This window comes from Hirundo rustica, chromosome 3 (assembly GCF_015227805.2).
Source record: "Hirundo rustica isolate bHirRus1 chromosome 3, bHirRus1.pri.v3, whole genome shotgun sequence".
In the NCBI taxonomy this organism is placed as follows: Eukaryota; Metazoa; Chordata; class Aves; order Passeriformes; family Hirundinidae; genus Hirundo; species Hirundo rustica.
In genome coordinates, this window is record NC_053452.1 from 7876170 (window position 1) to 7902865 (window position 26696).

The 26696-nt window shown below is 43.9% G+C and overlaps 1 protein-coding gene across 3 annotated transcripts in view; it reads right to left on the reverse strand.

Annotated features, from left to right (window-relative positions):
• The window catches only part of LOC120751182 (1-phosphatidylinositol 4,5-bisphosphate phosphodiesterase beta-1), a 335996-nt gene that overhangs the window by 31770 nt on the left and 277530 nt on the right, over window positions 1–26696 (reverse strand). For all 3 annotated transcript variants that reach the window (XM_040060651.1, XM_040060652.2, XM_040060653.2), the window contains exons 30-31: window positions 24964–25021; window positions 23888–23974 (exon numbers count right to left, since the gene is read on the reverse strand). In XM_040060651.1, coding sequence (XP_039916585.1) covers window positions 23888–23974; window positions 24964–25021 — 145 coding nt within the window. The remainder of the gene's footprint in view (window positions 1–23887; window positions 23975–24963; window positions 25022–26696) is intronic.

Below are 26696 nucleotides of genomic sequence, written 5' to 3' on the forward strand. Positions count from 1 at the left end.
AACTTAAGAAAGCATTCACAATTTCAGCAGGGACCGCGATTTTGTCTTGAGTCCCCTCAATGAAGTTTGTGTAAGGCTTTCAAATTCTTTGAACTTAAACCAGACACAGGGATTGGAACCTAGAGGTCACATTGTCATGTCTGACTCGGTGATCAATTAGAAACAGACTCACCCCACTGAATAGTTCACAACAACTGGGAAAATATTTAAATCCAATAAAGTCAAAGAGGATGGCTGCAAACCACTTTAAAGCCCTGAAAATTACTTATTTCCCCAGCGAATTTATGGCAGTGAATAACCACACTCTTCGCGGATGCGAGAGCATTTCACATCTAAAAATAACTTACACTGTGCACTGATCACAAATCTAGATATACCCAAGGCAGCCTGGAGTCACAGATCAATTTATAATTCTTATGTAAAATAAAAAATAAAATAAGCTTAAAGCAAAATTAAACGTTCTACTTGCTCCATATATTGTGGACATATGCCATGAGTTATTGCAAACTTTCTCCGAGACACACTGATTTAGATGAATGCACTTAGCAGTTTCAGTACTAAAAATACATTTTTTTCCTCATCTACTGAAAATACATGGGAATATGTTTCCCATGTATTTAGCAGGTATAAACACCTGGCTACCCCCTGCTCACATCCTGACATCATCTCACAACAGCTTCACACACACTTCTAAGCAGCACTTTCCCTGCTTTAGTACTAGAGAAACACATGAATGTGCTTTGATGTATTTGCTGTGCAAGGAGAGTAGTTGCTACGTTCCCATAAAATGCTTTCAGGAATAATAATGATAATAATAATAAATATAATGACAGAAGAAGCCATGAACTCCAGTAAGGCCTGGCTGTAGCTGGAGAAACCAAATGACTCTGGATTTTGAAGACAATTAGCCCCCACACGTTTTAAATTAATGTGCTTGTGTGCAGACGGCAGCATTGTCTTCTGATTTTGTCGTGGTGTTTTTAACCAAATGAGTCACAGCTTGGGAAGGCAGCTGAGGAAACCTGATGGCTTCCACACTCCACAGCATCTCCTCTTGTCAGAGGGAAAATGTTGCTTCTGTTCAGCACAAGGTACGAGGGAAGCTCTCTGCTGGAGGTTTGGCATGTGTTAAATCCATTTTGCAGATAGCACGGAACCTGGGAATCCATAAATCTGCCTTTCCCCCTTCTTGTTTTCCATACAGGGGAAACTCTGACTTCATTGTTAATGCAGTCAACTAGGAAAACTTGAGTAGACCACAAAACTCCTTTCTGGGATTGGTGGTTTCAAAACAGGACTGGGAACCATCAGAACTGGATTCTAATTCTGTCACGCAGATAATTCGCTCTGAAAGGTGCTTAAGCCAAAGATTTCAAACATTGACACCTAAAGTAAGGCAGCAGAATGCAAGTTAACCAAGCACAGCCTTCAATACACAGAAAACACTGTACTGGTTTGATCTGGAAGCACCACAAGGAAGTTTTATCACACATCATTTTCCTTTTCAGAACAGTCTATTGATTTTTTTTTTTTTTTTTCAGACCCACACATTTAAAACTCACAGCTAAATTTGTCTTGACAGTGTAATTTCAGCTGAGCTACACATATCTTCTATTTGCCAGGTTAAGTTTCAGACACTTTTAAATGCAGACTGCTTCAAAAGCTAGGTTTCCTCAAAAACATATCCTAGGGCAATAAATATCTGGATTCTCTCTTTCTAGGAACAATTGGCCATAATGACCAGGGGTTTTTTTTGGCATCTTCCATCTCATGTACACCTGCTCTGAACTCTAGTGGATTCTTGGCCATTCACTGAAATGTGAGCATCCACGGAGAGGTTAAAGCAATCCATGACTTAAAACTCCATGGACTGCAGTGACAAACAGCTGACTCCCAAACTGGCAGTGGAGGCCATAAGGGTTCCTAGACTCAAATCCTTCCTCCTTTTGGGTTTTCCCTGCCAGGATTGCTGCGAGTGCAGGTGAGCCTCCTGCAGTCCTTGCTCAGCGGGCCACTCCCGTTGCCAAGGTCACCTTTGCAGAGTTATATTTGCATCCAGCTGACGTTGATTCATGCTGCCAGATGGCAAAGGACAAAGCACAATCGCTCAACACAACGTGTGACCTACTTCCACTCCCAACAATCTGCTGCCTAATACTTGGGAAATGCATGGAGACTTTGATTAAAATTTTAATTTGGCTTCATAGCTGGCCCACATGTGGCATGTACGTTTTGCAGCCCAGATGCATCTGCTCCAGCAGGGCATTCGCGTGATGCCTGCGGCTTCCTTCGGCAACGGGGCCTGTGAATGTGTGAGTGTCACTTCCTTATTTCCTAAAGGCACTCTCAAAAGTAATTACAAGTTATTGGTTTACATATGGACAGCTAATGAAGAGCCAGGCACTCTCACGCTGGCACCACGTAAAGAAATAGTGACGACAGTAATGTGTCTGCTCTAGAGAAGGGGAATAAAGACACGATACAGACAAAAATCATGTTGGGTTCCTAATCAAACTGTGGAAAGGCATGGGGAAACTCTGTCCACTCTCAAAAATTTATGGCAAAGGAACAGGACTTTAAGATGTACCGCTTTCCATGTAGATCTTTTCTATAAAACATAGAAGAGAAAGTAATAGAAAGGCTCTATCCACTCTCAAAGTCACAGAAATATTTACAGGATCAGCAGGACAAGAGAATTTCTGCAGTAATTAACTCCAGTGTGAAGATATGTGAGAATAATGGATGTGACATCTGGTTGCTGTAGGCCAGATTCCCCAAATTGCTCAGGGCTTTAGGAGAGCCGCGATTGCCAGGCTGGCTCAGACCCACGGCTGACTGAGACCTGCGCTCTGCCTCTGCCCTTGGCTGGTACCTGGTGCTGTCCAAAGGAAAAAGAGTTCTAGAGCAGACAGAGATAACACAATTCCCACCTTCGAGCACACCTTTCGGGGTCCTGATCTCTCAAACATGGGCCTAAGTCCTGCAATTCAAGTTTTAGTAAAGTTTTAGTTCCTGTCAAAGTTTTTAGTCAACAAGAACTCAAATGCTGAAAACATTTAATTTCTGAAGTGGCCTCCAATCCCATTTTGAATCTCATCAGCTTTTGACAGACCTTTTAAGGGCTTGGCACCAGTAAATGAAGTGGAACTGCTAAAAGTCTCAAGTGCTCAGCAGCTCCTCTCGTGAAAGTTCACCACCAGACCCTCAGAGAATTCAGTGGTGTGTGAATCTGGGCACACACAACTCAGTAACTCTCCTAAATGAAAACAGAATGCTTGTTAAAGCACAAATCCTTCAGGCCATGAGAAAACAGAACCCAAAAAGCCTGCAGAGAAGCAAGTCTGACATTATGTTTTACACTGAGGAGGAGGTGACAGATCCTGGTTGGAAACCATCCCATCACATATTAATGCTGTTTATTTGGGGGAAAATGAGAAGGGCAAGCCAAACACAGGGAGAAGCAGTTGTATCATAGTGTAGACACTGCTAATGAGGTGATTATAGGTGGCAGAGTAAGTGAAAATAATTGGCAGGACACTGAGTACAAAAATAAAACCCCAAATGTTTTATTACTGAATAAAGATTTGCAGGGCTGCACTCAGGATATATCATTACATTATCTGTGCGCCACACGTGGTGTTATCTCCAGCAAGAAGTTCCCAGGACTGGGAAGATGACTAGAAAGAATATTCCAGTTGTGGGTGGAAGAGAAAACAGAAATATTTAAGTATTTTACAATCAAAACAATCAAATAGAAAAAAAGAAGCTCATGAGTTTGCATCTATTACTTTCTCTTCTATGTTTTATAGAAAAGATCTACACGGAAAGCGGTACATCTTAAAGTTCTGTTCCTTTGCCATAAACTAAGTTTGGAGACAGAAAATAATCCAAAGGAACTAGCAAAAAATAGTGTTTATGTCATTACTGAGGAAAGCACAACAGTTCTGGAAAAAAATACCAAGTACCACTTTTTAAAAAGAAAAATTGGAGAAATGCCTTCTTCCTCTTAAATCAAAGGAAGCTCAAACATAGATTTTAAGCCAAACCTTTATGGATAAATCGGAGCTTTTACTATCCATAGAACAATAACTTGTATGAAGCATTTGCACGAAGTTTAGTATAATATTAAGAGTAATGTATCATACCCGACACAAGTGTCTCTGTCCCGAGCAGTACATCAGGCTCAGACCCTGGGAAAAGCTGATCCCCGTGGCACAAGTGTGAACTCTGACCGTGTCCATCTGGAGGACCTGATTCCACAGCTCCTGTTCCACAGCAACCTTTTTGTGCAGAATGTCTTCACTTGCACATCTGGAGCCTGCTTTGGGCAGTGACCCTGTTACAAATGTAAGGTCCCTTCTTGCCCTCAACCCACAGCGAAGCTCCCAGAGCTTTGCAGAGCCAGAGCCTGCCCAAAGAGCCAGAGGTGACCTGACCTTCGTGCAGGAACGGCGCTATTGCAAGGACACAAAACATTTAACTGCACTAACAACTCCCAGCCTTGAGTCCAGCAGGGCTGAGCATCACAAACACAGCCCAGCCCCGACAGCACTCGCTGAGTGAATCAAAGAGCTCCTCTGAGCTGCTCAGCAGAGAACTTCCCCCTCCTCTGCTGGGTCTGACTGGTTTTGGACTTAAAAGTCTGCGGAGGGGGCAAAGTGTCTGTTTAATTTGCTGTTGTGTGGGAAAGGGGCCAAGGTGTCTGTGACACTACGCTGTGCTGGGAAACTGTTTGCTCTGCAGTTTATAAGCAAGATGGCACAAGAAAACAAACATAATTGAAGAGAGTCTCCTTAAATGAGAGCAAAGTAAACAAGAGATGCTTCATTAGAAGTTACATCCCCCGATCCTTCTGCTGTCAAATCCACTTGGTTTTGGTTTTTTTTTCCCTCTTTGGTTCAACTTAAAAATTAATTATCTTTCATGGAAAACACAAGTTGCTACTGTCATGTTAACAATACTTTGAAGAAAAAGGTCTTGGGGGCAAGTCTGTCTTCTAAAGGAAAGAGATAAATTTAGTAAAACCCATCCTTGCTTGCTCTTTAGATCCCTCCAACAGGAGTTTGCAACTGCTTCGCCTGCACTGAACAATCACAAAAGGGGAAAAAAAAATCTCTTAAATAATATGGAACTGGGATGAACTAAGAATAGCAATACAATTGAAGAGTTTTGCTTGGGTTAGTGCTCTGGTTTGTTTTTTTGGAAGAGTTAGATGGATAATATTCAGGATAGCTCTTTATTTAAGGAGGGGAGCACATACCATAAATTAGAAAGTATAAATATTTAAAGGTTTGCTGAAAGTGTACACAACCAACCTATTATGGCTGAATTGCTTTTTCTAGGCAATAGCTACAATAGATGTCCTTAAAAGCGATCCCTTGGTGTAACACTGGGCAAAGGCCAAAAGAAACTCTGTTTCCATAATGGCGCACCAGGGAATTCTTTATTTTCTAAAGTGCTACATGGAATGCCTAAATTAAGTCATAGGGGCAAAAAAATTTATGGTATCCAAAACGTTTGCTTGGGCACGCAGTCCATGGCATCACCCTGTTAATCACACTGGAGATAAACAGCTCTTCCCAGATTCCTGACTCCAGTGACAACTGCTCCGGAGCTGTCACGCCTGACGCCAGCTCTGCTCAGAACTGCTCCCTTGACCACAAGTTTGGATGTGCTTTTAGGGCTGTGATGAAGGGTAAGCCAAAAGGGGAAAAAAAAGTGCCCAAAGTCCCACAGCCAAGTAGCAGTAATTTCAAACAGTTCCCAATTTGGAAACGGCTGAGAACAAGGACACAGTCAAACCCAGTGTCTGGGAGCATGTGCCTGGAGAAAGCACGGTTCAGTGAGTCTGCAAAAAATCCTTAAAAACCATAGGATAGTGAAGGATAAAGGCAAGTGGGGAAGATCAACAGGAGGAGTTTTTTGCTCTCTCTGTAATGGTTACAGAGCTAAGAGACGTGGCCTACCTACCATGTGATTTTTTCAAGTCATAAGCACTACTTTGAGATTTCTCTTGCTTTGTCTCTCTGCTGCTCCCAGGGAATTGGCAGCGCTGTGACTGCGTCCCAACACGCACCAGTGCCAGGCAGGTTTCACCTCTCATCACAAAACACTTCCCTGCCCTCTCACACCTTGTCATTTCCCATCAGCCGTGAGCTGGGGTGATGGATCACGCCGCTCAGCTCTGCTCAGGGAAGCAGGGAATGTTCCTCTTCACAAGCCAAGGAGAACGGCTCTGATTTGGGTCTTCGCGCAGCCACGGGCACGGCGGGGAGGGACCAGTGCTGTCCAATGTACCACCCAGGCTGCAGGAAACAGCTCTTCCCAGGAATGCACCTGGTCTGCTTGGAAACTCAACCTCTGAGGGCTGGGATCAGTTTCCCAGTCCATGTGCCATTTTGCACTTCCATATCCCAGCCTTTCTCTTTGCTTTGCTGGTAAAGCGATGCTGCCCAATTTTCCATGGATTAGCAGCAAAGGCAACTGATACTTCCCGAGCTTCTTTTTTTTTTTTTCTGAGTCAAAGTTTCTTCAAACAGGTTGTAGGTGAAGCACACAATGAGCAACAGAAACTCAGTTCTGCTCTTACAGCATTAAAAAGCAAAACTTGAATTTATACCTGGTTTTAACTTGTTTTCACCAGCAAAATCACAGATGAAATATAACCTTTCTTCTTGACAATAAAACCTACTCTCCTTTACTTAGATACTCTTCAAACTTTAGATTTAACCTCTTAGTAGCAATACCTGACTGATCAAAACACAGAGCTGCTCCATGCTAATGAAATGCAGTAGAAATGCCCTTCAGTAAAGCTTAGATGAGAACAAATAAAACACATCTGCAGCACAAACCCCTGTCAGGAAACACCTCAATACATCCGGGAGCCTTTTGTGCAAATTGAATCATTCTTCTCAGAGTAATTCTTACAAAATAAAATAATTTCATTTGATGGCACGCAAGGTAAAGTTCACTTCTTGCCTCTGTAGATGAGTGGTTACTAAAATGTCAATTTTCTGTCTTTAAAAGAGGGTTGGCTTTAACTTAACGTCATGATTACAGTCTGAATTTCTCTTTTAAAATTTCAGTTTTTCCAAAGCCATTCCCGAATTAATGAAATGGTAATGTAAAACATTGAGTCTTAACTTTTACAATTTTTCCTTGTTTTTTCTTATTAAATATGTATATAGAGATATTTGTCTATCTGTAGTGAATGCAACAGTGAAACAGTTTATTCCTCCTGATTCGAAGGCACACAATGCAACTCATAAATCTTATTTAAACTTTAGATTCATCAATTTGGGGTAATTGAAGCTACCTTGGAACAGCTTGTACCAGAGCATCTAGGCACTGCTTTGTACTGCCAGGCAATGGAACACCAAAATTTGCCTCCCAATTTTCATCTTCCTCCTGCGTCTCTCCAAGCATTCCTTTACTCAACACCACCCACAAACAGTCCCTGTCCTCATTCTCTGATGAACTTCCTTCCTTCTATTCTCAATGTTTCCTTTTCCCTGCGAGCTGAAGAATATATTCCAAGAGAACTAACGTATTTTTTTAAACATTTGCCTTTCTTTGTTCCTTAGACAGGATGAAATCCTTGTCTGTGCAAAGAGCTGTGCTTGCTGTCCACCCATGTTAAAAGACAGGAAATTCCCTCACACATTCACAGTCTGGGGGCAGGTTTAGACCCCAGAGTCCTTGAACAAGACTTAGGAGGGTTTACTGAAAAGCTTGAAAGTATTGCAATCTAATGGCACCATATTCATTCAGCGATAAAAAATAGCCAAGATAAATAATATTTTGTTGTAAAGGGCCATTTAAGAATCTTCTTTGACAGTTAATCTAAACCACACGAATTACTCTCCTAAAGAGATCCATTTCACAGACAAAAATTGGGTATTTGGAGGGCATCCCTTACTTGTTTCCACATGCATCAGGAAAGCTTCACACCTGTCAGAAGAGTTCATCTCGATTCATCCTTTGCTTCAAAAATGTAATGCCTGTCTCTTTCATTAGAGAGGTTCAGGCCAGTTCTGCTGACACCATTTAAACCCTCACACTCGGTCTAATTTTTAATCAAAATATGTGCCATAGATCCTACTGGAATCTCTGTGAGTTCTGTCTTGGTTGTCTTAGACAGAAGGCACCAAAAATGGGTTCTCTGAAGTGCTTCCAAGCATTTCCCTCCCTTGGAGGACTTGAGACCTGCCCAGGTATCTAACTTCAGAGCAGATGAGCCTTACCTCCATTCCTGCCCCTACTGGCCTTGGAGTATTCTTCAGCTCCATTACTTCATGGCCCTTTTAATTCATAAAAATTTACTTGAGGATTCATCATTTAATTCACGTGAATTAAACAGAGCAGCAATATGGAAAGATAAAAGTGTTGGAAATGCAAAGCCTGAGGAAATGCAATTAGAGCATCTCACTTGACCAGTTCTTCAGCTGGCACTCATTGCATTCGCACAAATCCACACAAACACAGGAAAAGGTGAAAAGGGTAAAATATTCCCAGGATCAAAATACTCTTGCCTTGCCAGTGAGCAGCAGCATTAAACTTTAACAAATGAGCTGCAGAACACTCTACACTTCCATGGAAGTGTGAGACTGAGACCCAAAAACCGCACAAGGCATTGGAATATTATCCATATACCCAAACTCAGTCTGTCTCTGGTGTTGCAGCAGTCTTTTTTTTTCAAGCAAATAAGCTGAAAGAATCCTTGGCACAAAAAAACCCAGGTTAAGTTAACAGCAATTTTCTTCAAAGACACTGATGATGTCTATCAGAAAAAAAAGAAGAAGAGGATGGCATCATTTCAGCCTCTAACTAAAACGAAACAAAACCCTCCAGAAGTGCAGAATGGGATGATTACAGCCCACAGTTTTCCGCTGTTAATGACACCAGATGAATTTCAAATGATAAAAAGGGTGGATATTCAACATCCAGAAAGCTATATGGGATAACAGCAGATGGAGAATCTGGATGTCATTATAGGTAACATTTGCAAAAGGGCATAACTCACTGAAGTACTTAGAGATGGTGATTGAATTTAGAATTTCACCTTTCTCTGTTTAGGAGCTCTATGCTATGATGAATTCATTAGGAAAATGAAGCACTTCTGACCACATAATGATCTACATGGTGAACTATGCACCATATTCTTTAGTTTATGGTGTTAGAAATCAGATTTTCAGCCTAAATAAGCCCAAATACCCAATTATTCTAAAAGACTGATTTGTTGTGTTGGATGTTTCTAAAGCACAGTAGCCAAAAGCAACAAATATAAAAGTTCAGTATATTAAAAAGACACGTACCAGCTTGAAAGTTATTGCACTTAACCAGCAATTTATAATAATGAAAACTTCCATCTCCAAATATTAATAATAATAAAAAATTAACACCCCCCATCAAATATTCGATGTAAATGTAGAAAAACCAGGATAAACTGCCATTTATGAGCAGTTTATCCAGGCTCCTTGTTCCAGCAGCTTTTCATCATGCACACTGCTCGTTCTGTGGGCACCTCCCTGTCACTGTTATTTGAGAAATCCCTGTGGCCTGTCCCAATGTCCCTGCATGGCAGGAAGCACCAGCTCCAGGGGTCAAGAACACCCTGAAAATGACTGGAACTTTTCTGCCGTGAAATTGTGACAGAGGCAAAACCAAACCACTCCTTGGGGCCTGTAACAACAGAGAGTGCTTCAACAGCACTTCATCTCGAGCTGCCAAGAGAGCTTGGCAGTGAAAAAGTACAAATTGGGGAAGGACAAGGAAAAAGTGGAAACTGGGAAAGCCTGACTCCTGGCAGCTCAGAAGAGAAACTGCTTCATCTGATGGGCGGAGATCCAGGGAAAGCTCAGGCTGCTCTGAGCTCTGTGAACGAGGCACAGCCGCTTCGCTGGGGCACCGGGGCCGTCTGCTGCCTCTGGCTGAGCATCCCGAGGAAGCCAGGGACAGAAAATCCTTCAGGGAAAGGCACTGGAAAAGAAATGTCTGCAGGGCAGGTAAAGGAGAGAAGGAAACCACCACATTCTGCCTCAGGGGTGAGCCCCCCAAAAAGGGATGCTTTCTATTCAGGCTACAAGCTGATGCCAAGTATTAATATTGCAACGTGCAATGAACTGCTAGGGATCAATGCTGCAACTGAACATAACTCCACAGAAATAATCCCCCATGACATTCCCAGGGAATTGAATCCTAAAATTTAACGGGTGGGTAACAGAAACTGAAGCCCAACAACAACAAGTAAGCAATTTCAGTGGAATTAAGGAGTCACAGGGAGGTCAAGGGCAACATTTTGGTGTGAATTCCAACACTGTATTCTGCAAAGACACAAGCGCAACACAGGGTAAAAAAGAAAGAGGGGAGACATGATCCCGTTGTGGGTTAAAAGTTGGTTAAGAGGCAGCTAAGAGAAGTACTTAAAAGATGGGTTAGAAATTTTGTTTCTTTACCAAATTCTGTATCTGCTTGCATATTAAAGACCCCCCCATAAGTAAAACAGAAGCTGCCAAGTTTTTAAAACATTTCTAAAAGCCATTATGTGAAAGGGGTAAGAACTGTATCATGTGTAACTGCTGCTGGATATCTCTCCCTTTCCTCCTGAGCCAGGATGGGAAGCTGACAGGATGCTGGGGGAAGGCTCCTCTCAGGGCTGATGTCTCAAGAGCCACCCTCGAGGTAACTAAGGAGTCAGGGTACACAGGCACTCAGGAAAATTCTGGTTTGTGGATTTGAATTCTGGTTTGAAGGACTCTAAGAGGAAGAGCATAGAGGGCTGCAAACAGGACTAAGAGGGCCAGCTGAGAAATACCGGGGAATCCTGTGTCTGCTGAGAGGGAGGCTGGAAAACTCTTATTAAATAAGAGTAATTTGTGGTTCACATACTACAACAAGAGCGTGGAGCACAGAGTATGGGATAGTAGAGCTCACCTTATCCAAATCCTTGCTGAGGAAAATGTAAATCTAGTAAGGCAAAAGATGGAGTGGGATCAGTTACTGCTCTGAGGGCAGCTTTCCATATAAGCTGTGACTCTTCCCATGACATGAATAATACACTTGTGATTTTCCCTGCTGCGTTATTAATATTGCATCTTGTCACAGGCCTGTGCACCAGGCAATAACTGCCCAGCTCTCAGAGAGAGAAACAGAAGCCTTGACCTGAAAAGCCACCACAAAAGTTATTGGAGAACACAGCTTTTGGTGGAAAACAACAGAAAGGACATTCCTAAGTGCCCTCTGCATAGTGAGTAACATCATCTGCAAGCGAGGCAGACAATGAACTCAACAAACCAATACAAAATGTATTTTCTCACAATATGTGATCAGCTCTAAATGCAACATTTTTTTCTGAGCTAAAAAGTTACATTTTTTTCAAATAATACAACAAGCAGCAAATCTGATTGAAATGGGTGAGGGAAGGGTGACTGGGGGAGCACTGACACAGCAGCATTACAGTCAAGGTGATCATTACAAAGTTTTTGTACTCCATGTGTAAAGAAGATTAAAATGTTGGGATGATGCCCTTCAGCAAAAGATAAAAATCAAAGGAAAACCCAGGAGCTCGAATCCCTGGAGGGTGTTGATCAGTCCCTAAATGCACTCACACAACTCTACAGCTGAGCAGGGGATGGTGGATACAGAGTAATGACTCAATTAAGGCAATAAGGAGTCAGTTCATCTTGTCTGCAGGAGCAGGAGCTGCCTACCAGGATATACCAGAATATAGCAGGCAGGAAGAGAAAATGCATTTCATTACCGTATCGACACAACAAAGAGTGTGGGACTGTGGAACTATCACTGCTAATCTCAACTTTGGTACAAGAAGCTCTCAGTGATGGAGCTTTCCCTATCCCCCACACCAGGTGGGGCAGGTGGGGAGGCAAAGGCATTTGGATAATCCCAGGAAGGAGCGATGCTGGAATAATAAACATGAAAGCAAATTAAAAATGTCATTTCCAATTAGACAAATGGAAGAGGAAAGTGGTGGCGAGAAAGGGAACATTTGTTTTCAAGCCATCAAACTAGGCTTTCACAAGGAACAGGAGGGAAGAATAAACAGCGTAAGGCAGAATAGTTTATGCAGCTCTAGAGGTAACGATTCCATTAAGAGGAGAGATTCTGTGCATTAATTGGGAAGCCACAGACATAATGAACACAGGATGACATTTTGATGCTTCACTTGTCTTCTCCCCTGCCAATCCATCTCTCTGCTTCACAATCTGTCACCGCTGACGATGTGTTCATCTTTGGGCTGAGGAGATAAATCTGTTTGGGCTCTTTCTGAGAAGCAGGTACCTGTTAAGCACTGCAAAGAGCCTCTCCTGGGTGGAAAGAGCCACTGCACTTGGCTGAGAAAATAATTTATCTAGCAGATAATTCTCACTGAAACCCTCTACAACTTCCTCCTATATTTACTGTCTAATTTGCATTTATATACCCTTTATTACCTAAACACCTCAAAATCTCCCAGGTGCTTAACCTAACAAATCCCTAACACGATTCAAGGAGCATTAAGGCAGTTCCATAAGAGATGAGCAGGGATGATGGCAATTCCTGTTACTGGATACTCTGTCTTCTACAGGGTGAAAGGAAGGAGATGAGTCCACCACTGATCAGCTGCTACCCCAGATATACTCCAGCACAGCTCCCCCCTGAGCTGTGAACAGCGTGTTCAGTGCTCTGTGTTGCCGCCTCTTGACCAAACCTTTGATTTCCATCAAAGGTCCCTTTCCTCCTGCCATTTTATGTGGTCACAGCCAAGGAAGGCTCCCAATGGGCGGGCAAATTTTTTCCCCATTTATTGTCTTTCCAGAAGGGAAGCAGAATATTAAGCAGGCAATTTTACAGGACAGGGAAGAAAAAGGAAAAAAAAAAAGTAAAAAAGAAGGTTTGAATCACATAGTAATTAACATGGTGATCATGCCAGTTTGAAAATCACTAACAGAATTTCATGCCAGTTTGAAAATCACTAACAGAATTTTATGCCAGTGAATTTTCCATCCTGCAAGGCTGTGAATAACTGCAGTTTAACAGATGCATCCAAAATGTACATATCAAACTAAACCTCTAAAATTACAGCATATGCACGTTCTTAATATAGCTAGTGAGCATGTGTGCATGTGCACACACAGCCCAATATTTACTATTACATATAGAAAACCACATTTATACATCAACATAAAAGAATGGATTATACCTACTCCATCTCCTTACACTGTGATTAAAATTCATGCTGGCCAGGTCAGTAAGGTTACAGCTAACAGCTTGGCTCCTAAGTAACGCTCCATTTCTGAGTCTGCAGATGTCAGAAGACAATTTTATATCTGTCTGTAGGGACCAGTGTCTCGGATGACAAACCTGTGGGCCTGTTCAGCACCTTTGAAGACGTGACCTCAGTGTAATTGGCTATCAGATGCACTGTTAAACACTGCTCTTGTGATGTGCTTTAGGACATTACCTGCACATTCCTACATGCATCGTGTCTGTTCTAGAACGTGAATTTCCAGAGCACGTTTTGCAAGAGAAAAAGCAAGTGGGTGATGTCACGGTACCACAGAAATCAGCTTTCCTCGTTTTATCTCATCCTAATTTAGGGCTGTTTCTGCTGTCAAGTGAGGTCTGGGCTTCCTTGATGTATAAATCAAGGATGTTTGTTACACTAAAACTGGCATGTAATTGCTTGTCAGCAGTCACCTTGCTTTGAGAAATGTGAAAGAAATCAAAGGAAATGTCGAATATTAGTGGAGACTGTCTTTGACAATGAACAGGACCGCGTGAATGGCTGATCAGGCCTGAAAGGGAAATACACGGTGAAGGGGTTTGGTAGAAATATGTTTAGATTTAGGCATGCTGAAAATATAAGCTAAAAGGTTTTGTATTCAATGAAATTCAGTCTTTAATCTCTAAACTCTGTGGGGAGCCTATTCCCAATGCTTCTGTGGCCAGGATGCTCAGCTTGGGCTCCGCCTAAGAGACTCAGTCACCTCCTGTGCAGTGGGAAAGTGACCCAGGCACTCTGAAATGGGCTGATCTGCACCAGGCAGCTCCCTGTCTCTGCAACTGGAGCTGCTCCACACCTGGAGAATTTTTCCATACATCTTTGTAACCTGTGTGTGCTCTCTTTTATCTGATGGAAGGTTTCAGGACCCAGCCAAGCTCACAAATATGCAGACCACGTCATGGCAGCTCTTTAACACCTCTCCCCTTCAGGCTGCTCCTTCAAACGCGCTGTTTCATCTGAAAGAGACGCCATTCCCACAGGTACTTGTAGGTACTCCTCGAAATTTAATAGCAGCAAGCGATGGCAAAGAGGAAGAAGCATAAGAAGTGTCAGTAAATAAGGTCTACAGAAAGAGTATGAGAGAGAAACCACATACTGTGAGAAGCAGCTCGATGCAAGGTGGAGGACAAGGAGGAGAGCAGGTAAAATGAGCAGGGGGAAAGTGGGGATATAGAGAAAATAAATGGGAAATCAAGAAGGCTGAGAGACCTCCTTGCATTATCAGCAGGGTAATATTAAGCCTGATAATCTTCTTTAGTGAATGGCTTTATTTCTGTAAACCAGGGGTTAATCTGGAGAGCTGCAAAGTTCATTGAATGAACCAAGGCTGAGATTTTCTGTCCCATACTCAGTAAGCTTAAAAAGAAGGATTTTTTTTCTATCACATGAACATCCAAACTGCTTTTTCTTTCATTTCTTTTAGGGAGTAAGGCAAAAAGAACAAAAATCATGAACTTTCACCACCCTCACGACTTGGCAAACTCAGTGCTACAAGAAATAATGTTGGAAAGTTTAAATTTTGCCTTGACCATGCCAGAGACAGACTCTGCATCGAGCCAGGTCTGGATTAGCCCTCCCCTTCCCAGGCACACCCCTTTATTCCACACAGAGCTTACAGGTCTCTGGGTCTCCACAAAAACCATCATTTTCAGGTACAGAGCCGCAGTTTAGGTGCTTAGTCACACTCCACATTCTCTTGGCAAAGCCTCCTTCCAAGCAAGGGCTGAATAATGGCAATTTACTGAGTCACTCCAGTCCAACCTATGGACTGCCATCACCCACAGCTCCTGGATCATGCAACTGCAGCAACCCTGTGAACTCCTCCGTTAGGGAACGCTGATTCGTTGCAAGTGAGTCACAGGAGAAAGTCAATGATAAGTAATCTTTCCAGGGAACATCCTTCCCAGCTATCCTGCTGCTGACTCCAGAGGGCTTCCAGACCCTTGAAAACTTGCCCACACGGCACGGAAAACAATGTGGAAATGGGGCTGAAATGTTTCCCTGCTGCTTTCTCTCCCTTCTGGACGTGCAGGGCTTTCCTCCCCTACCAAGCTCAGTACTCTCAACCTCCTGGGGAAGAGACTGCATCTCCAAACAACAGCATTTTCTTCTTATTTTTGTTGTTTCTAGAAAGAAAAATCCTTCCCCAAAATAGGCTATCCAGGATTTTTAATACACTTTTAGAATCAGGTATAGTTCTGAAACTCTAACATTAGTTTTTCTGTTTCTGTCACCCTTTCCAACAGCACATTCATCATCCCAAAGGGTCTCAGTGTAAGGTGACCCCATCACCCCCCTTGTCACGACTGCACAGTTAAAGCAACTTGCAGCAGTCCCTCCTGTGCAGACACCCAGCATTATTCCCAACAGTGCCTCTGCTGTGCAGGGCGATTCTGCACAAAACATCGTCATTCTCCTGGCAAATGACTTGCATCCACAAAGCTGTTTGCACACGACAAGCTTTGCAGGACCACTGGTTTTATTTCTCTGTTCATTAAAGAACACATTTTCCCCCCATTTCGTGCATTTTAAAGCACCTCTCTAATGAGTTCACACACTAAGCATTAATATTTCTTTCAACACTTTTCCATTAGCTGTGTCAAACCGCATCTCGTGCCATTTGTCATGTTGCACTGAGGGTCTGATAATTAAGAAATAACGATGCTGCTGTTGCTGTGATGATGAGCAGAGCTGTACAGGAGTGTTTGGTTGTGCCTCTGTGGCGTTTGCGGCTCGGTCTGAGAGCGAAGAGCGCGCAGATGGTGCTGTGTGAGCGCTGCGAAATGTCTCTGTGTGCTGCCACGCATCAGAAACGCTCTATCTATGCACACCCCATGCATAATTCAGCCTGTGCTTTCTCATGGATTCTCCTGGAGTGCCAGCCCAGCTCATGAAGAGGGCAAAGGGAGTCAACAGGTGCTGGTGCCCTGTTGCTCCCTGAGATTTAGCATGCAAAGCACTCGCCTTTGCAGAATCACCGCATTTCCACAGCACAGACCTCTCTGGGCAGGTTTAAATATTGCACAGTCTGAGCTAAACATCCTGACACAAAACGTTTGCAGTCCCCGGCTTCTTAAATTTTTTAGAATCACTCACGGCTGTTTTCTCCTCAGAGAGCACAGTGTTAACACAGCAGTCAGTCCTGTGCTCTCTCCTCTCACAGGCAGTTCCACCTGGCTGCACACCTGTCCCAGCCCTGGGAATTTTTTGCTGTGGGAAGCAATAAATGTGGAACCACAGGGCTGCAGGGACTGAGTGAGAGCTGCCATTCAGCTCTAACCCCAGCAAGGGAGCTCTGTGGTTGGGCAGGGAATGGGACAGTGCAGGGGGAAGGGTCGGAGAGGCCACACGGAACACGGAAGGGACCTCTCAGTGTCCCACTGCTCACTCCAGGGTGGCATGTTCTTGTCACCCTTAAACACCTCCAGTGCCTAGGGGAGCATCTTCTGCACAGAAAACACACTCTCTCTAGAACGCCATCATCTTCAACTCGACCTTGCAGAAAGAAGCTACGTTTTGATTTTTCACACCCTTTCCCCAGTTTTATCTCCAGTCTGTGGAGAAACACACTGCACTCTTCTCCACATAGGAAGCTCGTTCTCAGAGGGATCAGCTGTCCACAGATGTTAAAATTACAAGTGAGGTCTGCTTATGGAAATCTTATTTGTCCAGAGAAGCTGTGACTGCCTCATCCCTGGAAGATTTCAGGGCCAGGCTGGATGGAGCTCTGAGCAACCTGTTCTAGGGCAAGGTTGGAACAAGATGGTCTTTAAGGAACCTTCCAACCCAAACCATCTACGACTCTGTGTTACAGAGGGAAAAAAAAAAGGTACTTTTTACTTTTTGGTGTTTACTACAGGGCTGATCATTTTCATAGCAATTCCTGACCTCACTTTTCTCCCTTTAACTGATCTGCTTTGTGACTCAAATTCAGAATTAGAGGAGCAGTGCAGTACTGTAAAATCTGTTACCCTGCAAGTGAAGCAATTCCCTTACTTTTACCAAGTGGGTGTGTTGGCACATGGGGTTGTTCTGGGACAACACCCGAGCTCCAAGGAAATCTGTTCCCTCAGACTGATGGATCCTGACAGCACTGGGCCACCATGAGCTGGGAACACACATTTTTTTTATCTGCATAATGGCAAATAACACCCCTTTAGTGCTCATCAAGTGGAGCTCCTGAGCAGCAGGGACCTCTCTCAGTGCTGGCTGTGTCTCACAAAGCTGGACACCAGTAGGGAACAGCTGGGAATGCAGGACAGTCCCAGCTCTGCTTTGGATTTCATCCTTTCTGTATCAGGAAAGGCCAATTAACCAACTAATCAGTGTGGGCTGGGACACAAGAAATGTGCTAACCTGAGAGAGGTAGAATACAGAACAGATTCACTTTGCAACTCAGAAAAAAACCCCAAATCACTGAATTTTTAAATTTTTTTTTTCCGGAAGAATTCTCACATTTGTGCCTTTTCAAAAAAAAAGTAATTTTCTGTGAGCTCTTTTGTCCACAGAGAGTAGCTGGATTCTAAAATCACTGTTCTTAAAAAAATGCAAAAAAACCCACAAAAACAACACCAAGACCCTCAAAGTTCTAATTTATCGGCGTGTTATCCAGGAAGATCTCAGTAACCCTCACAAATCAGGTCTGGCTGCCACATGCCCTCCATTACAGACCTCACTAATATCTTTAAATCACCAGCGACACCGGTAACTTGATAATGTTCCTTCTGATTTACACTACTGCAAAACTGAAAAAAAAATTGCCCTTTCAAGTAATCTATTTCCCCTTTTGTTGCAGCTCCAGAGCAAAACCAAGATTTTCTCTGGCTTCCAGCAGAACGTGTGAAAAAGTATCTCCATCTATCAATAAACTCCAGTTTAAATTGATCGTATTTTTCCATGTGTCCCATTCATCTAAGTATTTCTTTACATTCACATTTAAAAGAAAATTGTATCAGAATTAAAAAAAAAAAAAAAACATTTTGCATATTCACACTGGAAATGTGATGCTGTTGATTTAACAGTTAATGTTTCCAAGAACACGTCCGTGTCAGAGTTACACTGAAGACATTCAATTAACACAAAAAATATCACCTCTAATTGTTAGATGTATCTCTTGTGTCCTGATACCCATTCTCACACTGCAATATTTAGTCTGCTGGAAAAAAGAAACAACCATTTCAAAATGTGGATTTGTGAAGAAAAATGTAAACAAGCAAGGCTCAAATTGAAAATAATCCCTTGAGCATCCTGTTACTGGACTGAATTCTTTTGATCTCAAGCCTGTGACATGTCAGTCGCTTCAGAGAACTTAAGGAAGTTTTATTGGTATAAAACTGGCACAGGATAAAGGTCAGCCTATTTATTTTTAATGAGTGGAGTGAGATTATTTACTACTCAGTTTACAGGCTGAAAGTGCATTCTGCAATGTTTATTCCATTCGGAAAACAGAAAAAAAGGGACAACCCTAACTTCCCCAAAATAATACTCTGCAAATGGGGACAGCTTAGCAGCTGTACCAATACAAGACTTCAATCCCATCAGCTGTTCAAAGTTTGGGCTGTTCCTTGGGGCTGGATGCTGAGAGGTGCTGAACAAAGAGCCAAGGGAATGGGCCATGAATACTGCATCCCAAAATCCACACACAAGCTCCGATCCACAAGTGGGAAGGTGACAGATCAAGTCACAGGAAGATTTGTAAATCTCACTCTGTATTTTTTTTTTTTCTTTTAAATATTCCTTTTAAATATTTCTTGGTCACTGAAGCAATGAAAAATCCATTAATTCCCCTGTTGTTGCCTACTTAATGAGGTAGAGAAACATTTTATTACTCTCCTCTGATGAATACACAAACAGCAAAACAAACAGTAAATGATTTCAATCCTCTTAATTCTCTGCTTTTTTGGCAGATAACGCCCTAAGTCATTTTAGCTTAGCGGCCACAGATCGAAGACAGATTTCTTTTTAAACTCTGGAAATGCTGAAATTGAATAAACTAACAAAACAAATTTTTACCTAAACAGGGAGACAGTAAAAGAAGAGCTTTTCAAATATTACACTGCCTATCAAATAATTATGATGGAGTTTTTCTTGCAATGAGTCTGAATACTAATTTTTTGGCAGGACAACTTTCCCCTGCCCAATCCAAATCCAGGCAAGTCCCACGCATCCCAGTAAACTGAAATAACCTTCTCCTCCAAACTCTTTCCCCAAAATTCTTGAAGAGTTGCCTGTGGTTGAACTGGAATGCATCTGGAAGTGTTTGAATTAAGTGCAGCTCGCCCAGAAGACAGCTTGGCTTCCTGCAGAGGTGTCAAGGATAAAGAGGGGATTGTGGTGGACAGAGCATTGTTGTTGTGGGTTAACAGGGAGCTGAAGTGACACTGGAATACTCATCCAAGTTCCTAAGGGCTGCTCCCTTCCCGATGAGCACAGAGTGGCTCTGAGGGCAGCTCAAATGTCTTCTAGGAGTGCTGCAGGACACATTTGCTGTTTGTCCCTCCGGCAGGGAACAGCTCTGTTTAACTCAGCACCATCACCTGCACCAGGTGATTACAGAGCTTCCCCTGAAGCACCAAAGCTGCAGCCCTGGAGTTACGAGTTATGCTGTAGAAGATCAGCATCTCGTTAATTTTGCTCTGCAACTTGAATATGTATCATTCCGTGCCTCCATGAATTTTTCAGGTACACTGTTAATATTAATTTTTGATTGGACGTGGAAGTGTCAACTCCCACGGGGTGCAATTAATAACACGTGCCAAATTGGGAGATAATAAACATAGGAGAGTGAGTTAGTATGCATCAGGTGCTCATACTTTCCATTAACAAGAACAGATTTATAATTTTAAAAAATTGTTTTCATTACACTTTTTGAGGAGGAGAAGGAATTTCATACCTTAAAGCTGTACATTCTCTTCATTCACTTGAAAGACCACAGAGGTGCAACGCTTAGAACCAAGTCTGCCCAGCTCCTGGAGATCTGTTGGACCTCTTCCCACAAAGCCCCACTCTGAACCGCGCCGTTTCCCACATCCCTGCAGGAGCCCACAGCACCTGGCAGGCCTTGGCTGCGCTGGGGCTGGCAGAGCGGAGCAGCTGTGGGCAGAAACACGGGCTGCACGCTGAGGAACCACAGGAGTTACAGCTCCCCTGACAGCTGGGGCTGTAAGAACATGCTGGAGCCAAAAGAATCCCGACACCCTGGCTGAGAGCAGGAGCTGAGTGCAAGAGCACAGGAGCCTCAGTACTCCACCGAGATCCAAGGGCAGCTCTGACCCAAGGGCACGGGTAACAAAACTCTCATCGGTTCCAGTTAGAGGAGGCTTGGGTCTATTTACTGTAACGGAGTGGATTCTCAGGAAAATAATTAATTCCTTGTCATGTCCCACGTGTATTGATTTTTGTAATTACAACGGAATTGAAGGCAAGGGTGCAGGGGGAAGGAAATGCACTTGATTTGTGTTTCATCTGATGCACAAGCTGTCGAGGACAAAGCAGTTGAGCCGCCGTGGCCGTGCCCATCCCGGACGCTCTCTGTGCTCAGATGCCACGTGCCAGACGTGCAGGATCCAAAACCACAGCCTGCTCTGACATAATGCAGTGCACGGAGCTGGCTCTCGGCAGCAGCCCCCACAGCAGGCAGAAGAGATGCCCAGGGGGAGGAAGATAAGGACAGGACAAACCTAACGTGTATCAGTGACTAAGAGGAGGAGACAAAGCAGTAGGATGGGAGAGAAAGAAAACACAAGTTGTTGCCGATAATAGAGCTGCTGGGAGATAATGTAAGGAAAAACAAGGAGAGAGAGAAAAGAAAATCCAAAATGGCCTTGCTTGGCAACGATGCCGTTAGGAAAAACCAGCGGGAGGGAATCAACTTTGTTTCCCATATGATTTCGCTAAAATGGCAAAGTTAGGGAGCTTTTACCCAGAGGCAAGCCAGCATTTGACTTCTTAGCAGGTGATAGTCTCCTTTCCCAAGCATGTCTGTGGGAGGGGCTGGCCTGGTTCCACGCACACGGACCTGACTGTAACGCCCGGCTCCTGCAGCGTCACAGATCAGTTTGTCACCAAGATATCATCATCACCCACGCAGACACAGAAACACCTTGTGGGCTCACTAAAGTCAATGCCTGCCCTGACTCCTGCAGGACCACAAAGAAGCTGTTTCCAACCTTCTGCCTAAAAGTACCAGCTCAGGAAGTCTCCATCTCTCACAGGAGCAAAAAAGCTTTTTCTTATACAATAGTCCTGCAAATGAAAGCTGCAAAACAGTCTCACATCCAAACACTAGAAAGAAATTATATATATGAGGGAGAGGCCGAGCTTAGGGGTGTAAATCAGCCCTGAGTTAAGCTTTCAGCTTACTACTTAACTTTCAGCTAACTACGTGGTATTTTAAACAAAACAAAAAAGCTTCCAGGACAGAGAACTATTCTGCACCCAGTTTGTGCAGGTTCTAAAACCTGTTGCCTAGAACGACAGCAGTCAAAGGCGAATTTTCTCCTGGTGCCCCACACACACCGCAAGAGAGGAAGCTGCAAACTCATACTTTGAGCAAAGCCAACAAAATGCGAGAGGCTGTGGCAGTGCTGGCAACACTCGGTGACACGAAATCCTCCCTGGCTGGGAAAGAGCTCTGAGCAGAGTCAGAGCACAACAAACTGTGAGGCGCTAATAAATAACCAAACGGCAGTGATGGATGACAGCGGATCTGTCTCCAGTGGAATTATTGGTGAGAACACTGAAAATTCTTTCCCTCTTAATATATTAAACTCTTTGTTTGGGGCCGAGTTGGTGCTGCCAGAAAAGCCTTTTAACACAGCCAGCATAAATTTCAGTGGGTGTTTGAAGCAGGAGAGGCTGGGCTGTTGAAAAAGCAGCCCCCAGAAAGGCTGCTGCCTGCAGAAAACACATCAGCTCTGCTCAGCTGGGAAATCATTTGATCTATTTTATATCATCCGCCCCGTCACTGAGGAGGCAAATATGGGTATGAAATATGGACACGGAGCAAAACATAAAAAGAGACTTAATAAAATGAGTAATTATGTTTTCCCTAAGCCCTCTCATGCAAGCAGGAGGCACATACCATCATAAATTCAGCACAGCGCCCGTTTCAGTGTGTGGGAAAGGGAACAAAGCCCTGGAGCCAGGCCCTGCGAGCACATCCCTGCGAGGAGGGATGGGGAGGGCAGGGTGAGCAGCTGGCACTGTGGCCAGGGACAGGGGGGGACAGGGGTCTGGAGCTGCTCTGTGCCAGGACCTAACACTGGGCACAGAGAGAACTGATGGAAAAGTCAAACGTGGCTGGGCCAGCACAACCTTTAGAAATTCAGCTCAAGTCCTCAGTGAGAAATTTCCAGTGCTTTAAGCTACCCCTCAGTACATCAATAAATAAATAAATAAAAGGGAAGGACACAGCCAAACAGAATAACTGAGTGCCCAAGGATCCAGGAAAAGCCGGTGTTAGAAGCACTGCTTATTCTGTGGCCTTTTAAATTCCAGTGTTTAAATTCCCATTCACAAGCCTGATAAACTCATGATCCTACAGCACCAAACATAAAAACACGTATACTTCTTACACCCAGGTGCCCAGAAGACCAAAAAGTTCCAGCTTATTTATAAACATGATTTTAAAAAGACAAGTAGAAAACTGGAAATGAAAACACTTTTATTTTCCCAAACTATTGCAAACTTCTGTCTATTCGGCCCTTAGCCTAATTTATTCTCTGGCTGCTTCACAGAGATGACATGACAACACCGATCAGCTCACAGCCAGTGCTGGGATTCAAGCTGTAACACAGGCACAGAAACACTGGGACTGTGGACACAGACAAGGAAGGAGAACTGAAGCCAAGGACACACGTTTGAGCAAGAGCAGAAAAATGAAAGCAGACATGACACAAGGGGCTGGGAAGAATTACACTCGGATATGAACCCTGCTGAAAACAAGTCTCCCTCCTTGTGGAAGTCTGATCACACCTAGGTCTTCCTGCAGGAAAATCAGGTACAAGTGCAGGACTCTGAACCTTCTCCGCTGAAGCTGGTGGCAAAACTGCCACCAGCTCCACTTGGAGCAAGAGTGAGCCCCCAGGCTTAAGGATCGAAGTGTGCATTTCAAAATGTTACACGTAGGTGCAGTGCATAAAATCGAAGAGAGGAAACCCAGCAAGCAATGTAGAACACAAAGCACTATTGTTGTAAAAAAGCCCGTTGTTTCCCACAGAAATCCATGCTGATGGATGGCCAGCAGGACCTAGGGCAGCATGCTAAGGAGATATCTCTTTTTCCTTTCGATGGGAACTGTGTTTTGCTTCTGTGCAGCTCCGGCACGGGGGAGGGAAGGGCACACTCTGCTGGTCACAGCAGCTTTTACACGGACAGCTTTTGAACAACCCGAGCGCCGAACAACAACCCTCACCCCATCGGGACCTGAGGAGGAGCCCACACCAGGCTGCTGCTTGGCTTCTCTCCCCCTGAGGGTCAGTGAGGGTGGCTCTGCTGCTGTCAGGGGATTCTCTCATCTTTAAACATCAGCCTACCTGCTGCAAGAGCTCTTTCTCTCCTGAAGGACAATTTTAGCAGGGTAACATATGTTCAAAAACTCTTTACCTTAGGCTTTTCATCCAGTATTTGCTGACGAATCTCCTTGTGTTTCTCTACAAGTTTCTCCTGCCTTTTACTCTGAGCATCTTCTAGCTGTCAGAAAAGAGCAGAGAATCCTTTTTTCGTGGATTGCACTTCCTCACTCTCGCGCCTCCTCTCCAAGAAACATGCCACCCATCAAAATGAAAACATTATCATCAAAACTACGAACAATTCCAATATAAAATTACACAAATTACACACCACTGCCTCGAGCATTCCTTAGCACAACTGTTCGACAGTCGGGTGTGGACACGAAATATCAGATTTCACATGCAAGATTCAGGATCAGGAATGTCTAAAGGACTGACTGAAGAAGTCCAAAGACTTCTAATGTTATTAAATTATAAATGTTGGGCTTCACTTAATAATGCACTCAGACACAAACCTTCTTAATTTGCTAATTCTTAAGGTTGTTTACTAAATCAAGGCTCTTCTAAGCAAAAATGGGCCAACTTTTGTACCCAGCTATCTTTGCATTGAAATTAAGAGGAGAGTTCAGCGGCTGCACACACTCCACAGTGATTTTACACCCCAACGCACTGCAGTGCATGATTTCACCACCGGTAGCTTCAGGAAAGCTAACATCTGTAATGGAATTCTTTCATTTGTGTTTACAGAACTCACAGAATTCTTTTTACATTTCAGCAACTGTACAAATGCAATTAAAGTTAAAATATACTCTGCAATTAAATGTCCATTGACTTTCCTTATGCAATCTTTGCATTCGTGAGACAGCAAGCCCATCACAAAAATGGGTGCATTTTCCATGAATACACCAGGATATTCAGAGATGAAATTGTATTAAAATCTTCCCTCCTCAGCACCATCCCCCAAATGCTAACAATTAATGAGGAGCTGACTGAAATCCCAGTTCTCCTTTCACTGGAACGTGAAGCAAAGTTTGCACCGCATCTGCCGGAAGCCAGCAGGTGTGGAATCTTTATGCTGAAGCCTAGAATCTGCAGGTGAATATAATCTGAAAGATGAAAGGTGGCATTTTATCCCCCCCAAATGCAGCAGAAACCCCGTGCCTGACATACCCTCTTTATGTACTGCACCACCTCCTGGATGTAGGACCGGATCATTTCCGTCTTCTCCCTGGGGGAAGCATTCCACCAGTTACCGGAGTCAGTGAGATCCCACCCCTGGACTTTAACTCCCTGCAACTCTTTCCCTAATCAAGGCCACGTCTAAGGATCTGCCTGATTAACTTCCCTGCACTCCCCGATGGCGTCCTTGTAGCAGGCTGCACCTTTACCGACCGAAGGGCTCCGACTTCCCCAGGGCCCGGCAGCGTCCCCCTGCTCTGCCCCGTCAGGCTTTTCCCACAGGACAACGCCGCGTTCTCCGGGCGCTGCTGCCGTTCCCACAGCGCCAAATGCCAGCCGGGAGCTGCAGGGCCCGGAGCAGAGGCACAGTGCCACGCTGTGGCACAGGAGCAGCCCCAGCGGCACTGCCGGGACAGCGGGGACAGAGCTCCCGCAGGAGCGGGGCGGGCACGGCACGGCCCCCACACGGGGCTTCAACTTTATGTCACACTCTGGGAGTTATTTGGTAACCATCGGTCAAAGGCCGAACACAAGAGCCCCCAGAGGCGTAAAGGCACAGAAAATAACAATTTGCGGCTGCTTCAGTTGATTGGTTTCAGGACAGTTACTCCAAATTCTGATGGCCTCGGCCGACGCCAGCGAAGAGTTCCTCAGGAAACACTAAAATCAGGAGGATTTAGGCAAGCCCTGGCTGGGTGTAAAAAACATTAAGAACAATTGAAACAATGGATTATTATCTCAGTGCAATATTCCTTCCCAAACTTGTGCGAAAGCTTTAGATGAGCAACCTCTCTGCCCTCCTCCCAAAGTGAGGACAAGCCGTGTCACCGACAGGAGGAAGCTGACTTTCCCACAGAGTTCCCATCTCACCGCTCTCAAGGGCTCTCTGAAAAACCTAGCAGAGGAAAGCCCTCGGGAAAAATGAGAAAAAAAAAAATGAAAGGGAAAGAGAAAAGAACTGCTGCTTGTCCATCCCTGAGCCTTTCTCACTAGTGCCTCATTTACCTCCCAGCAAATCATTTCCTACCGCAATGGATTTTTACTGCTGCAGCATCTCTGGAATGGCCAATTGCTTTTTTCTAATATGAATTCCATGCCCTCTGAACAGCTCTAACTATATTAAGTATTTCTCCCTCTTTTTCATAATAAATTACTCTCATATTTTTTTTTAATACCATGCTTATTGAAATTTTTAATGTGTTGATTGTTAAACTACCTGAAACACTTCATCGTGTGTGTCTGTAATTTCCTTTCAGTGTTACCAAATACAGATTCTCTCTTGAGAGGTATAAAACCCGTGTAAACCCTTTTACCTGCAGAAAACCAAACACAGTTGTGCCTTTGTTACATGGTAAAAACACACATTGGAGGGTTTCTTTTTTTGTTTTGTTTGTTCCTCTTGCATTTTCAACTGCTCTAAAGTCAAGACTGGCGACAAGAATAGCAGTGCCAGATTAAAATGCTCCGTTTTCTTTTTGAGCTGCTTGCCAAAACAAATGAAGGAGGACAAACAAACCTAGATACCGTGCCCTTGGGAAGAACACAATCAACCTGCGCAACTGCACTTTGTGCTGTCTGGGGGTGCATAAAGGAAATTAGTATTGCTGTGCCTGCACAGGGACACTGCACCCTCAGAGCTCAGCTTTCACCCCCAGAAGCATCACAGTCACCAGTGGAGGATCATTAGCAGTGTCTGAGGGGAGTTTATCCCAAAAGCAGAGTAA